Here is a 17,211-nt window from a genome sequence, read left to right as displayed (position 1 = left end):
GGCCTATATTAAGCGTATGATTTCTGGACAATTTTCAGATTTCAAGAGTAGAATATCTAGTATTGCAAAAACATGTCCTTAAGTTCATTCTAGGTGACCAATACTCAAGGTATCATGAATGCTACTCAGTGGGCAGTACTCACAGTACCTTGAACACTACTCAGTGAGCAGTACTCACAGTACCATGAACACTAGATCTATTCAGTGAGCAGAAGCCTACTCACAGTACTGTGAATAGTACTCCATGAGCAGTACTCACGGTAATTATATGAACACTATTCAGTGAACAGTACTCACAGTGCCGTGAACACTACTCAGTGAGCAGTACTCACAGTGCCGTGAACACTACACAGTGATCAAGACTCACAGTGCCGTGAACACTACTCAGTGAGCATTACTCATGGCGCCGTGAAAACTACTCAGTGAGAAGTACTCACGGTGCCGTGAACACTACTCAGTGAGCAGTACTCGCAGCACCGTGAATACTACTCAGTGAGCAGTACTCACAGAACTGTCGATACTACTCAGTGAGCAGTATTCACGGTGCCGTGAACACTACTCAGTGAGCAGTTCTTAGGGTGCATTGAACACTACTCAATGAGCAGTACCCACAGTTCCGTGAATACTACTCACTGAGCAGTACTCTCGGTAATGTAAACACTACTTATTGTGCAGTACTCACAATGCCGTGAACACTACTCAGTGAGCAGTATACACACGGTACCTTGAACACCACCCAGTGAGTAATACTCACATTACCGTGAATACTACCCAGTATGTAGTTCACAGTGCCGTGAACGCTACTAGATGATCAATGTTCTGTGAAATGTACTCAGTCTGACAGAGCTGTGATCATTCCACACTGATCATTAACAATGATATCTGAGAAATTGTAACCCCTAACACACTTAGAGTTCTTCTCACTGATTATTTCTCACCACGTTAAAAAGGGACACCGCTGTAAAAAAAAGAAATGTGACCGTGCGACCACATACACGCATCACAGGATCAATGCCCCTTTCTCTAACGAAAAATGGGGGCGACATTTTTGTCAACCTACCATATCCCATTATGAGATAGATTATAAGTCAACTATTAAACAACGGGTTTGAAGAAATAGTTTATATATGGCTCCTTTCTTACGTTCAAGCAGGGTAATAATGTCAATTTGTTTTCAGTTTTGACATTTAAAACCGAATATGATTATACGAGGGGCGTTCAATAAATACCCGGAAAGTGCTCTCAATTCTTTATGTATCGTCAAAAATAAATGAAAATGCTACAAAATGTAGACTAGAGAATACTGAGTTGATATGTTAAAATTAGGTTGTCTTTGGATAAATAATAAATAAATGCGAGTCCCCATGGCAACGTCATGTGACGTCAACCGGCCCAATTTTGTCTCTTTTTCTATTTTACATGCGCTAAAACATTACTTGCCACTTACCTATTTTTCAAGCTAGCTTTTCTTAAATTGGGTGAATATTGATATGAAAAGTAAGCGTTACGCCAATAACGTCAAATTATAAATGTGACATCATTAAAATATTTGGCAGGCATATTGAGTTGGTCGTCGCTTGAAAATCAGTGTTGAACGGAGATGTGAGATAACATTCTGTGTTTTGAATCAAAAATCAAGGAAAGAGACAAATGCTATCCTGAAAAAGTTTAAAGGACAATGCACTGAAGAAAACAAAATTCTATTAGTGGGACGTGACGTTTAAAAGTGGTCAGGAGAATATTGCTGACGACTTTTGTTACAGACATGAAAAATAACGTTCAGTCACATTTAACAAATTAAAGAGCGCCTTGATAGGGCATCAGTGCAGTGTCCAATTTCTTCAGTACGACAGGAATATCATATGGACAGTACTTATTTATTCTTAGGAAGGTGTAAAATGCATTTAGTGGTGATAAACATTGAATCAATGGTAATCACGAGTAGTATTGATTAATTTAGTGTGATACGACAGCATCATAATGACGTTGGGCCGCTTTTGAGGTGATGGCGTTGCCTAGGAGACGACAAAAAAATATTGTGCATGTTCTGAAATCTGTAATTTAGGTATTTGCATTCAGTATGTTCATATCCGTCATATTTTCAAATTTTAGCAAAATGAGACTAGAAATAAAGAAATGAGAGCACTTTTCCGGGTATTTATTGAACGCCCCTCGTATTTTTTTTTTGGAAAATATGACGGTGTTTATTTTTTTTCAGCTCCTGTAAAACTGATTTATTAGACTTTTAATTATTTTAGTGACATCTAAACGAAAACGTTTTATAATGTTCTGTCAAGGTGCATATATTTCAAGTTATGCAAAAATATACACTATTTTGTATGCAAACCTTTGTTCAGGCAATATGTGCACAATAACTGAATAGCATTGAAAACCTGTCTATGGATAATACGACATTATCCGTGTCCATGATAACAAATATAAATTTAAAAAAATACCGTTAATGAACCAAATATGTAGCTATTCTTATGTTCTGAACTCATAATGGATAAAAAATCCCTATCCTTGGGGGAATACAAAACATAAAATAGAACTAGAAACTGACCACGTACAACATTTGTTTTTCATACCTGTATAACTTGAGGTAGAAAATCAGACACATGTATCAATATGTATCAACTTCTTCAAGTATTTTTCAGTTTACCTGCTTGTAATGCGCATATAAAGTCACACTAGTATGAGTACCTATGACAGCAGTTTTACTGTAAAACATCAATAAAATGAAACATGCTTAATAAATACATGTATATAAGCTAGAACTGGTCTTCATGTGACATCTAACATTGGTGACGAGGAAAATATTTGTTTAAATTCGGGTGGAAGAGAGACATTGATTCAATTCGAGCGTCATAATTTTATTTCCTAAGTCAGTGCTTGGATAACTATAATGGCAAAAGCGATTTACATTCCACCAATTGAACAGTTTGATGTTTCGGGTGACCAAACTTCGCTTTCACAAAGATGGGATAATTGGATGAAGCAATCTAATTTTTTCACAGTTGGTTCGGGTATAACAGATACCACTCAAAAACGAGCATTGTTGTTACATCTCGCAGGTCTAGAAACACAAGAAATATTTGGGACATTAACAGAAACTGGGGAAGGTAAGGATTATGACAAAGCTGTTGAGTAATTGACGGATTATTTTAACCCCCCCCCCCCCCCCCCCCCCCCCAAAAAAAAAAAAAAAAGGAACATAGCTTATGAACGGCATACTTTTCGTTGTGAAATCCAGAGAGAGTCCAAAACTGTGGAACAAATTTCAACAAGACTGAAACATTTAGCATTAACATGTGAATATGGAGATATAAAATATGACATGATAAGAGACCAAATTGTTGACAAATGTCGATCACATGAGTTGCGTCGTAAGTTTTTAACAGTGGAAGATTTAAAGTTGCCGAAATTGCTTGACATGGCAAGGGCATATGAAGGTGCTTGTGCTCGCGCAGAGAAGATTGAAAACCCATCATCTACGCCCGTGGTAAATAAAGTTGCGGCCAAACAAAAATGTGGTTCGAGACCAAAAGCCGCGTTCTGAGCAGCACAGGAGTAACACAGGTGTAAAATGTCATCGCTGTGGAAGAACAGGACACATGGCGCGGAAATGTGACGTTGGAAAAATCAAGTTTGTCACAAGTGCGGAAACATGGGACATTTTGCAAAAATGTGCAAAACTAGTAAATCTAAAAATATCACACAAAGAGTAAAAAGCCTCGATGAGTCATCAGGTTCGGATTTAGAAGAAAATGTGTTCATACTTGGAAATAAGTTCGAATACTTGCCTTGAACAATTAAAGGGACACAGATAGATTTTCTTATCGACAGTGGGGCAAGCTGCAGTGTTATTTATAAGATAACATGGAAGAAACTTAGAATAAAAGTTAAATTACTGGAGTGTAGAAAGAAGGTTTATGCGTACGGAGCAAGTACACCTCTGAATTTGATAGGGAAATTTGAATCAGAAATATGTGTTGACGGGAAAACTGCAGAATTTCTGGTGACAGATACTGTTTGTGGATCTTTGTTAGGATATCGTACAGCGACTGCGCTGAAAGTGTTAAAAAACGGTGCAAATATAAATATATAAATACGGTGGAAAGCAATGAAGAATTCAAAAGGAAACACCCAAAACGCTTTCAAGGAACTGGGAAATTGAAAAATTTTCAGTTGAAATTACATATTGATAAGATTGTTGAGCCGGTTGCTCAGCCAGTAAGAAGACTGCCATTCTGCTTAAGAGAAAAAGTTGAACAGAAAATTAAGGATTTAGAGTCAAAGGACATAATTGAAAAAACAACAGGTCCTATACCATTTGTGTCGCCATTAGTTGTCGTGCCCAAGGGAAACAATGACGTAAGGATATGCGTTGATATGCGTCAAGCGAACCATGCAATCTTGAGAGAGAGAGAGAGAGACACCCTATACCTGCCGTTGATGAAGTGATACTTGACATAAACTCTGCGACAATTTTCTCAAAAATTGATTTGAAAGACGGGTTCCATCAAGTAGAGTTAGAGGAAAGTTCAAGATATATTACAACGTTTGTAACTTCGAAGGGACTATATCGTTATAAAAGACTCGTGTCTGGGATAAATTCAGCACCGGAAATTTACCAGTTTATCATTTCACAAGTCCTGGAAGGCTTAGCAGGGGTAAAACATATTGCAGATGACATCATAGTTTATGCATCAGACAAAGCTACGCATGATCGAAGATTGAACGCAGTTTTTGAAAGGTTACGTGAACGTGGGCTCACTGTGAACTGTGAGAAATGCAAGTTTTGTATAGATAAGTTAGTATTTCACTGACATGTATTATCAAAACACGGAATAGGACCAGAATAGTCAAAAGTAGAAGCTATTCTGAATGCAAGGAGACCTCAAAACGTTCAAGAAGTAAGAAGTCTACTTGGATTAGCTAATTGGAATCACAGATTCATACCTGACTTAGCTTCCGTTGTAGAACCCTTACGTAGGTTGACTAAGAAAGGAGTACGGTTTCAATGGACAAATGAGCGAACGGAATCTTTTGAAAAGCTAAAAAGAAGATTAGCTAGTGCAAAAACACTGGCGTACTTTGATCCCAAAGCGAAAACAACTGTTATAGCAGATGCTGGACCCAAGGCACTTGGAGCTGTGCTTATACAGGAACAGAATGGTCAGCAAAGAATTATCCAATACGCAAGTTGTACACTCACAAAGACTGAACAAAAATATTCACAGACAGAAAAAGAAGCTCTGAGTTTAGTTTGGAGTTGTGGAAAGTTTCGTATTTGGCTAATAGGTCTTGAGTTCGATCTCGTGCATTGGAGGTTATATACGGTCCAAAATCTAAACCGCCCCCAAGGACAGAACGTTTGGTTTTGAGACTACAGGCTTTCAACTTCAATGTGAAATATAAGCCGGGAAAATTCAACATCGCTGATCCTTTGAGTAGACTGACGCAGCAAAACGTCACTAAGTCGAAAGTATCAGACATTGCTGAGGAATATGTCAAATTCATAGCTCTGAATGACGTACCAGAAGCATTAACTGCACGAGAAATTGAACAAGTATCGTTATGTGATCCTGAGACTACGCAACTGCGAAGAGAGATCCGTAAGTGAAAGTGTCATAGTTGTCATTAGTAGGTCAGCCGGAGAAGCCAGAACCGGTGCCGAGAACAAAACTGTCAGAGGGACCTTGGCAACACTTATCGATAGATCTTATGGGACCATTTTCAAATAGTGGTGATTATGTGTTTGTTGTTGTTGATTATTTCAGTAGATGGTTCGAGGTGGATATTATGAAAAGCATAACTTCAAGTAAAATAATTTAAAGTTTGGGCAAAATGTTCGTAACGCATGGATTACCAATATCAATAATGTCTGATAATGCACAAAATTGCAAGTCTGAGGAATTAGAGGATTACTTACGTGAACATGCAATTGAGCACTTAACAATTACACCGTATTGGGCTCAAAGCAACGGGGAAGTCGAACGCACGAATAGGACAATATTGAAAGCAATTAAAACTCTACAAGCTGAAAGAGGGAATTGGAAAAAACACCTGAATGAGTTTATTTTCGCGTATAGAACAACGCCGAACACAGTAACATGAGTAAGTCCTGCTGAATTGATGTTTCGTAGGAAACTTCATACTAAGTTACATTATTTGGTTGACAGTGAGACTGAAAAATGTGACTTTCGAGAAAGAGCATGATCCAGAAAGAAATAGGGAAGGAGTATGCAGATACAAACAGAAATGTAAAATAAAGTGACATTTTAAAAGGTGACAAAGTTCTCGTTGAACAAAAAGAACAAAAAAAGCTCACGCCACGGTTTGAACAAGAACCGTATGTCGTAAGAGAAAAAACAGGAAACCAGGTATCGCTTGAGAAGTCTGGAGTAACTATTGACAGGAATGTGTCACAAGTGAAGAAGTATCATGAAAGTGATAAACGTAGTACGGAATTAGACAGTGTTCCTGAAGAAATTGTCTTAGAGAATACGCGACCAAAAAGGGAAATTAGGAAACCCAAGTACTTAGACGATTATGTGACATAGGCAACAAATATTGGAATATGCTTAGCCTAATAATCTGCTTTTATTTATTTGCTGTGAAAAAAGTGTGTTTGTTCTCGGCCGAAGTCACCCTACCACAATTTGAAATGCAAGTGTGATTGCGGGCATTACCGAACGCATCGGCACTACCGAACACAAACGTTGGGTATTTCCCAACATTCTGAAATCACAGTGCTATGCATACTAACGAGCTTTTTATTTAATATTTTTAAGATAAAAAGATTATGCATATGTGAATACTTTAAATTATTACTAGTACATTATTCATTTGATACTAAACAAATGACACAAACGTGCGAAAAAGTAATGCAGCACAATTCAATATCATATTAATGCCAACCACTTGAACCAGTTTATTGTGGTTACCAGTATGTGGTAGTGAGTCTTTAATATGACTAACTGCGCCATTTTCTTGCATCTAAGTTACGAACATACCATATACTTTAACTGATTTGTGCAGAATAAATCATCAGTACTTAAATATACGCTTACTGAATGGTTTGTCGGTCAGAAGTCAAAACTTTTGCCCGCGATCCTCAGGACTGAGGGCTAGTAGTTTTGACTATTGACCTGCAAGTCTTTCAAGAAGTGTTAACATTACGCGAGAAATATATTTCAGTTTTGACAACTAGTTGGCAGGACAACGGAAGAATGGACTATTGGCTCGTTTCCTAAATCAATCAAGATTCAGCGTGATGATTGGCCAACAATTGCAGTGGTCAATAGTCATTTGGGAAGAGATGAGGAGTCAATATCTTATTTTTCTGAACCTCTTTTGTTTAGTTTTCATTAACTCAGATTACAACAACACTACTGACCTACGAATTACAGGAATCAAGTAACTATAAGCAGCAACTTGTGTCCAAAGCTGTAAGAGGCACAGGAGTAAAATGCTTAATACAGGCCTATTTTAACACATAATGAACGCTCGTATTAAGTAATGCAGACTTACATTGTTTGAATACTTGGACATGATTTATTAATTTTGAGCGATAATATATAGATCTTCTAGCATACATTTGGTCGTGTATGTCCTCACATGTTCATTGTGATGGGGCATTTCCGGACAGACCTGTACAGTCTGTAAGTGTGATCGATATGTACATTCTAGAATATTCCAACATGTGTGCCTATGTCTATACGTGTATATAACAGGGAGAAATCTACAGACAGTTTCAACAATAAGACATTAAACTATTAGCCATAAATCGCTTTAAATTACGGAAATCCGTAATGTTCTTACCTTAGACGTGGGGGAAATTACAATAAAGGTGTTTACTGGTAGATCCCACCAAAACAAATATAACTTGGAGAAAAAAGTTACGTTGGTTTGACGACCTAAGATACTATTCTGCAATGTACTAAACAGTCATAGATACAAGCGATGGAAACAATTGTTCGTAAATAGTTTCATGTTCAGAAATACCCGACCCCGTTCTAGGTCTTTGGTTGCTTAATTTTTCATATCGGCATATTTTATTTTTAAAACAAACTGAATAAAATCTCTATTAAACTTGCAGAGGCTCGGATAATCGCAGATGTTCTACCAACTTACTGAAATGAGCAACAATGATAGGGGATAATGTCTGCACCTAACTGCTCAGCCCGGGTGACGTGGGTTCGAGCCCCACTGGGTCAGGACAACACCTTCTCATATAACACCAGTACTGGTAATTCCAGAAAGCGAACTCAAGAGCGGTTCAAATAAGCTTAAAGCTTTCATGACAATCTGGCTAAAAAAAATTAACTAAACTAAGAGACCTTTCTTGCATGCCATTTTATAAAGTCTATATTTTTACACAAAATACAGAATTGCGTAAACCGTCAAAACTGAATATCCTTTCTGAAACAAACTGCCGTTTCCATTGTGACAACCATGTTATTACACAAACTCCTTTTTAGCAAAATATCCTGGATGTATTTAGTTTAGGAAAACTAGAAAAAAGGAATAAATCGTGTACAAAAACAGTTTTTCTATAACAACGTTTCTCTTTATTGTCTTTTACACATAAGTTGCTTCCTTGCATCTGTGAAAGGATTCAATTCATCGTCTCTTAGTTTAATTTATACTGATTTGTTTTAGCCAGAATGCCATGAAAGCTTTAAGCTTATTTGAACCACTTTCAAGTGCTCATGTTGGAGAAAGGACAACTTAGTGGACACCGTCCTCCGCAATGGCCCTTTTCACGAGTGTATAAAGATAAAATAAGGATAGAAGCACACTTTTATATATGTCTTAAGTTTTTAAGTGTTCAGGCACTCTGTAGCTCGTATCCCTCATGCATGCATTTGATTGTAGTCTGATTCAAAGTGACATTTTACACAAAATTTGTACGTATAAATTTAGTATTTTCATTGTTAATTCGAATACATCGAAACATGTACATAACGATAGCTGCTACGCATAACGAACCATCAGGTATTTTGTGACGTACAGTACGCATTCGTGTAGAAAATGCACTGAAAATTTTCGAAAAATTGATCAATGATATCCAAAGTTATATTTAGTATAGTTTAAGTAAATGATACCATATAGAACAACGCAATAAATGGTACATTTCTTTAATTTCGAAGAAAGCAAATAAGTGTCACTATTTTGTAGTAGAAAAGAAAACTTTTCATACTGTACAAGGTAAGTTTTGAAAGATCTTGATTTTACTATTAATTTCGTATAATATTAACAGTGTATTCATTTTATATTTACACCAACGTTGACATACATTATATTTTAACTTTGACAGGGAGGAGGGAGATGATTTGCTTTTTTGATTGTCATAAATCTTCAAAACCTTTCGAGCTTAAACCTTCATGAATAAAATGTTTATTCTTTTTACTTATCAATAGTCCGCATATCATACAAAAGACAGATTTCAAAGTCTTTAGTCAGTTAATTTGAATATTTGGTAATAATATTATATATAATAGTATAATATATATATAGGGTAACGTAACATTTGTTTGGCAAATACGTAGGTTGCCAATAGAAACAAATAGTTAACTGGTCACTGTACGTTGTTGAAAGTGAAAGGGGATTAAATTTTGTTCGGCCTCTTTCAGGACTTTGGCGCCGTATTTCGGCTCAAAACTTCTATAATAGACAAAATATTGGTATTTCGTTCATAATCTGTTAAAATGGTATGTAGAAGTAAATGAAATAAAGCCGAACTTTATAAGGGTCAAAAGGGTTAAATACCTTATAGAACATGTTTGATTTCTTTAAACAGTTACAGAGACGACATTTTTCTTTACATAGAGAGGGTCACAAACATTACTTTAGGTAATGCACGAACGAGTCAGTAGGCGGGATAGCCGATCAAAGACAAAAATGATTGCCTGAGCGATACTTAACTGTAATAAATTGCGCAGTATAATATGCATGCAATTTAGTCCATTAAATAAAAGCTATAAATCAATATAAAGGCTCCAGGTATGAAATCAGAAACAAATACTGTTTAATAGTAAGTAACTTTCTATGCATACTTAAGGTGAGCACATTCGACAGTGAATTACGACAAGCATGTAATGTATGCACTCTAAAATGCCTGATTGTATGTGTAGGTAAGTATGACTGTGATGGTATTTAACCCTTACCATGCTGGACACGGTTTATTCTGCCTTTGCGACCAGTGAAGATCGTGATCAGCCTGCACATCCGTGCAGTCTGATCATGATCTGCACTGTTCGCCATTCAGTCAGTAACTTTTTTGTAAGCACCCCTTTTAACAGTTAATGGTACTCTCCAAATTGAAAGACAGGCAAGTTCATTGTCGAAATTTAGCAGTGTAAGGCTTAAAGCGAAGAGCATTATAATATTAAGCTGGACATCGCATTCTTTATCAGTTTCAGACGTGAAAAAAATGACAGGGCAGCCTTGAGCAATGCCTTTTATTGTGGATCATTATGTATTGATGCTAATCTATTCTTTTTATTTCTAACTTCTTAAAAACGTTATAGTAATAAACTATAATTCCTTTTCATGGAAAATCTTTCGGCAGTAAATGTTGATATACGTTAACGCATAATTTAATTTCAGTGTTAGATACAATCTGGTAAATCTGCGTTTCTGACTTATGGAGAAAGGGTAATGCTATATCTTTGTAATTTTTATTATTGTTACTTGTGATGTAAAGTTCTGCCATTATCATGATTATCTTTATACTACTGCTTTATTTCAGAAAGAATGTTTCACATGTCGAATTATGTTAACAATGTGTCCTTGACACTATCTGAAGTGCTCAAAGATATTGGAGTAGATGAGAAAACTGTCCTGAGGAGAAGAAGAGGATTACTACTAGGAGAATCTACTGCAAGAACAGTATTTCAGTTACAACAAAGAAATGCTGATATGTACTTCTTCGGTAGTCAATCAGAAGGCACAACGACACCAGGACTTTTTTCCGACAGTGACCGGCTTTTTAGTTTAAATAACTCCAATGTAATTCAGGACTGGAGAGAATGGGAACCTGCTAAAAATAATTACATGATGATTCAGGATGAGACGGTAGCACCAGGCTATTGTCGGCTCCAACTTCTGAGACATGATGTTCCTCTTCCGTACAACTGCGTCCCTAATGAGCATTACTTCAGAGACAGAGAGAGAGTTTTATTTAAGAATACTTGTATTCATGCCATTGCCAGACAAGGGCAAGTGAGACATGGCCCAGCACATTCACAGGAAGGACAGCCAGGATGGGTTGATTTGGATAGGGTTGCTGGTTTTCCTTGTATATCATGGCCAAAACAAGCCAGACATTGGTTAGACCGGCAAGGTATTGGTCATTGGCCTTCAGATAACATGAAGAGATACTGTGAGTCTAGTGGTTGTTTTGTTGTTGGTGTTGGAAGCAAAGACAGTGATTATGAAGAATTGGAATGGAGAATATCAACATCTTTAGCAGAAAGATGTTTAATGTACAATATGAATATAACCCAGATTCGATGTTACGTTTTAATGAAGATGATATTGAAAACTTACTTTAAACCACATTTTGGAGACGCCATTTCAAGTTTCATTTGTAAAACAGTTCTTTTTCACTGCATTGCAAACACAAATAGCAATCAATGGAGAGAAAACAATTTACTTATTTGTCTAACATTTTGCTTGTTCAGGTTATACAACTGTGTTTTAAATGATAATTGTCCTCATTTTATAGTACATTAAAACAATTTAATCCTGAACCGAATTTCACCAGATATTAAACATCAACTTATTGATATGCTGGGGAATATCGTTTTCAGCAATGGAGCAGCTTTACTTTGTATTGATTGTGATGCTCTTGGTGCTAGACTTCGGGCGAAGTTTAATGGAACGTATAGACTTTTACAAAATGTTGAATCCTTCAAGAACTCCATTTACGGAAATCTTTTAAGGAATACTGCTTTATCATTTCATAAAATTTTACAAGACATATTCTCAGTCCTGCCATATGGTAACAGTGACATTGATAAGCAAAGAATAGAGAATACCTGTTTCAAACTAGTGAAAATATTCAATGAGAGAGAAGGATTTGAGAAAATAGCATGTGGTCTTCTTTTGTCCCGGCTCTGTACCTCACTAGGCTCTGTTTTGGCATCCGATAACATTTATCAGCACAACAGTATATCCGCTAAAGCTTTTTCCTGGATCTTATTAGGTTTAAACTCTGATATTTCCTGTGGCAAATTGAAATTGGCATCCATGCTCTACTGTGTTAGAGATATACAAAGAACTGAAAATATTCTTGGTAACATTGACCAACATTATGATTTGGATGTAGTTGAACCTATCTGTGATTGTCATCGATTCATACACCTACCTTCAAAAGCAGCATTTAATATGATATGTGTTAATCATAATGAAGAAGCAATTAGGCATACAACAGCATTTTGTTAAGCTTTTTGCCATGTGAAATTAACTGTGTTCCACATGAACTAAGATATGAAATGTTTAGATCTACAGTAGAAGATAGAGCTTTCAGAGGAAAAGATAATCACTGGATGGACTGGGCTGCCATCGATTCGCTCCCTTACCTCTACTTCTTACAATACAAGACCTTTGAAACACATGCAGTCAAGCAAAGAGCTCTTTCTAAACTTGCGAAGACCATTGACAATGAGCCCAACCTTGGACACAGGGAAACAGCGCTAAATCTACTTGGACAATGTATGGAACAAGAGAACCGAGTTGTTGATGCCTTCCGTTGCTATAATTTCTCCCTCAGTTTAAGGGAAAGGAACAATGCGGCCAAGATCCATATTTGTAGGCTGTTAAACAACATCTTGAAAGATAATTAGTTTGAAAATTTTATGTCCCCCACCGTCTGCATGAATGTGCTGGGGGATTTTGTCCCAAGAGCTTGTGTTCACCAGTTTATACTCCAGTATGAAATAAAATCAGTGAAAAATATAGAACTAACCCAAGCAACATACTACGCGGTTGTTTTATTAAAAGAGGTTACGACCCAACTGTTTTGAGACATACCGCATGTTTAGTGTTCAACCCGTTTACAGTTGGACACTACGCTTCCCTCTTTGATTGTGTCTGACGGAAGAGGGGGAGGACTCTATGATAAGCAGTTTTTAAATCCTACCAGGACTGAACTGTTTTGATCTCTGTCTTCTGGCCTGTTTCGTCGGGCCCTTAAGGGTGTTTCTCTTGTTGCTCTGTCTTCTGAAAAGGCATTGAGTACATACGTTTTTGGTTCTAAAGGTTTGCTTTTTATATTTTATACACGAGCATTTTTTGTGTTTTACATGCCATGCCTTTTTGTTTCCATTACGTGTGTTAGAGATTCACCTGGAGGGGATTACTTTTATTTACACTGTCCCGTGTCTTTGGAACATGGTGGGGGTAAGAGTGAGGTTGGGTGCGCACCATAAACCGGTTTAAGCTCCCCAGTAGTGTTTTTGCCACTGACCGTTCCAAGGCGGTGCCCCACTGTGTTCCTTTGTTTGTTCGTTTTGTCCTCTTGTGTAGGCTTTGTGTGTGTGCGCGTGTATGTGTGTGTTCCTTTGTTTGTTCGTTTTGTCCTCGTGTGTTGGCTTTGTGTGTGTGCACGTGTATGTGTATTTGTGTGTGTTTGTGGTGTGCACGTCTGCGTGCTGTAGGTTTCGTTTTGGGGAGGCTGCGATTTTGGTACGTGGCATTCCCTGTTTGATATTTGTCTTTGTTTTTTTGAGTGTTAACTTCTTTGGTGAAAAGATCAATGACTTATTAGAATCAGAAAATCGGAGGCAATAATCTTACTGTAATTTTCAGTATTATCGTCAATTGGATCGCCATCTATAGAGTACATAACTTATGTTGTTTGTTTTCAACCTCTGTGAGCAACTCATAACTGATGTTGATATGCAAATAAAGCTGATATCAAAGCAATTTCTGTTGGACTTAATTATTTTAAACTCGTTGCAGCATGTGCAATCAATTTCATTTAGCGCAAAGACTAAAAGTGAAATGTCTGAATAAGGTCCAATGCTTAGGCTAAAAGTGATATTATCTCTTAAAATTGCGACCAATAACAGGTATGTCTTATTGAATGTATTTCCGAGAATATGTGCATACATTGTATTGATAATCGTAGTCTTTCATTGACCATACTGTGTAATATTGAATGTGTTAACTCAAGCACATGCACTCTATATTTTCATATGACTTCAACAAAATAAAGATGTAAACAGACGTTCAAATATATTTGTAATTTCTTCACATTTTATTCAAAATGATATATTTTTACTAGCATTGCGAAATACTAGTAGTCGGGAAGGAAACGCAAGAGCTTCCAAAGAAGCTCAATGAAATGTGAAGAGCATGTATCAATTACGAATCAAGCAAACACCCAAAGAAAAATGCCAAACAAGTATTACATTTTAATAAAGTGTTAGAATTGAAATAATATGATGTGATGACACAAGCTGTCTATCTTCCTATTAATAACACTACTGATTACAACATCATCTTGACATCCTACAGAGATGGGAAAATCAATGGGAAATGCTCTTCAACCCAAAATGCCAGGTTCTTAACATCTCGCGAAACAAACATACAATACAACATGATTATATATAATGCATGACTAGATCCTTGAAACCGTAACAAATGCAAAATATCTTTGAGTCGACCTATCAAACGACCTTTCTTTTAACACTCATATTTAACAAAATCTGCACAACAGAACACAGAAACAGAACACTTGGTTTCATGAAACGTAACATCCAAACTAAAAACAAAAGGTTTAAATAAAAAGCATACAAAACTCTTGTCAGGTCTCAGACAGACTACTCATCATCAGGCTGGTCAAGCTAACCTCAATATCAATAAAATATAAATGATACAAAGAAGAGCAAGCAGATGGATACAAAACAACTTTTCCACATATGACAGTGTCTAGGATATGCAAAACTCTCTTGGTTTAAGATCTTTGAAGAACAGATGAACTGACGCAAAATTAATAATGTTTTACAAAATTTCCATTCATTAGTGCCTATTCCTCTCCCAGCTTATTTTGAAAAACCCGGGAGATTGACTCGTCGTGCACACACACACCCTCGCCTATAGACAAATCCATACAGTTTCCAATTATATAAATTCCTTTTTTCCCAAGTATTCTCGATCGTCTTATGGAACAACCCCCAGTCTAAAATTGTTGCCCGGTCCATGCGTGAATCTTCCAAGCAGGCATGCAGTATGGCAACATACATGCAATTATTTGTAGCAGAGTGTGATTTTTACTTGATTTTAAGACACTTGACTGTATATCTAACACTTTTAACTGTTTTCGGTCTCACTTTCCCACTTTCACATTTCACTTTCAATTCTTTTGTCAAAAAACAAATTCTATTGCACTGACTGTACGTCTGTAATAATAACCGAAAGGGGAGTTTAACGGAAATCAAACATAGAGAGAGAGAGGCACACACTTTTTATTGGTACAACAAGTCAACTGTCAACCGACCATACCAATGATCACATGCTCCATAAATTCTTTAACAAATATTATCACTTTTAAAAGTCATAGTAAAGTAACAAGAATTTACAAAAAAAAAATAAAAAAATAAAAAAAAAACCGCTCAAATTTGAAGTATATCCATAAACAGTTATTTAATTTTTGAAACTTACTGTATATTTATTATATATACAGATACAAATTTTTTTTTAGATATGTGTAAACATTAAATAGACAATATTATACCTACGTGTATAGCAATTGGCCGACATAATATACTGTATAAACTAATATTAATAAAGCACTATTTTAAACATTTACTAACAAAGCATAACTTACAAAATTAAAACACGAATGTAAATTATTATTGTCTAATTAATGTGTTAAATCTTCATAATTTTGTGTTATAGTCTACAAAAAAGTTTTGATATTTAAAAGTTCCAAATTATACAATTTTTAGGGATGATAATGTATAACATATAAAATGTTTGAAAGATGTCATAATTTCTTGATTGATTTATGACAAAAATAAGATAAGATAAGATTTATTTAAAGTCAGCAAGATAGCAAACAAGTACAACATAAGCTCATGCGAGCTTTTGAAGCGACATCAGACGCGGGTCCAGAAATATTATTTGATTGGGGGTGGGGGATACCACTTTAGAACGAATTTAAGGTGCATAGCGCCGCGTGGGTGTAGGTACGGAAGGGGCCCTCCGCTCGTGTAACGGGGATAGGGGGTCAGGGGTACCCCTGTGGAAATGTCTGAAATATTGGTGTGAAATGTTGGCCTCTTGTGCATTTTTGTCTGTATTGTGGGGTATTGGAGGCGGTACTCCCATCATTTTAGTGGGGAGGGGGGGGGGGGGGGGGGTCAGGGGGGGTTTCTCCTGGATTTTTTTTTAAATATCGGTATGAAGTGGTAGTTTTTGTAATAGTATGTATATAGTAACCTGATCCGGCAAGCCTGGAAGAGTTGTGTGCCCTTCACCTATATAATGTAACGCATGCTTTAAATTATCAAGGTCTCACTTAATTTTAGCAAGGGACTACTACACATTAAATACAGTTAGAGCACAGTCGTTGCCGTTCTATTTATTACTCCATCGTTGTAGCATAACAGTTTTTGTCTAAATTTTGAGTTATGGGAGGGGTATTCCCATATCATTTTATGGGGTTGGGGGTCAAGGGTATCTCCGCCTGGAACAATTTTAAAATTTTAAATATAGGTATGTTATGGTTGCCTCTAATGCATTTTTGTCTGAATTTCGATGTACGCGCGGGGGTACCCCTATCGTTTTAGGGGAATTTCAAATAAAGGCCTAGGTATGAAATTGTAGCATATGATGCCTTTTTTGTGTAAATGTTGAGGTACGGGAGGGGTTCCTCCATTGCTTTAGTGGGTCAGGGGGTCTCTCCCTGGAAAAAAATGAAAAATTGTTGTCAAGTCAAGTCAAGTCAAGTCAAGTAATATTTATTTATAAAAGTCGGGGATAAATAACACTGGAACATTTTACACAGAAAACACAAGCTCTGAAGAGCTTTGACTTGCAAATGAAATAAACATAAAAAGCATTGCATCAACAGATTACGTAGCATGTATGACAATTTTAAAAGGTTAGATAATACTAAGGTAGGAATATGAAGAGTTAATAGTTACTATAATAATATCAGTAGGCCTATACACAAACTAAAAACATATTACT

The 17,211-nt window shown here is 36.5% G+C and overlaps 1 protein-coding gene across 1 annotated transcript; it reads left to right on the top strand.

Moving 5' to 3' along the window:
- Positions 1 to 9,086: 9,086 nt before the first annotated feature.
- On the top strand, positions 9,087 to 12,960 carry LOC128550388 (uncharacterized). Its single transcript, XM_053529343.1, has 2 exons — positions 9,087 to 9,216; positions 10,760 to 12,960. Exon 2 carries the CDS (start codon positions 10,765 to 10,767, stop codon positions 11,743 to 11,745), a length of 981 nt encoding a protein of 326 aa, XP_053385318.1. The 5' UTR covers positions 9,087 to 9,216; positions 10,760 to 10,764; the 3' UTR covers positions 11,746 to 12,960.
- The last annotated feature ends 4,251 nt before the right edge of the window (positions 12,961 to 17,211 follow it).

Source organism: Mercenaria mercenaria, chromosome 17, assembly GCF_021730395.1.
Source record: "Mercenaria mercenaria strain notata chromosome 17, MADL_Memer_1, whole genome shotgun sequence".
NCBI lineage: Eukaryota > Metazoa > Mollusca > Bivalvia > Venerida > Veneridae > Mercenaria > Mercenaria mercenaria.
Note: the sequence above shows the minus strand (reverse complement) of the source record. Positions and strands in the feature narration are given on the sequence as shown.

What these genes read in the sequence shown, in the direction of transcription:
- LOC128550388 (XM_053529343.1), top strand. Translation starts at nt 10,765, where the DNA reads ATGTTTCACATGTCGAATTATGTTAACAATGTGTCCTTGACACTATCT.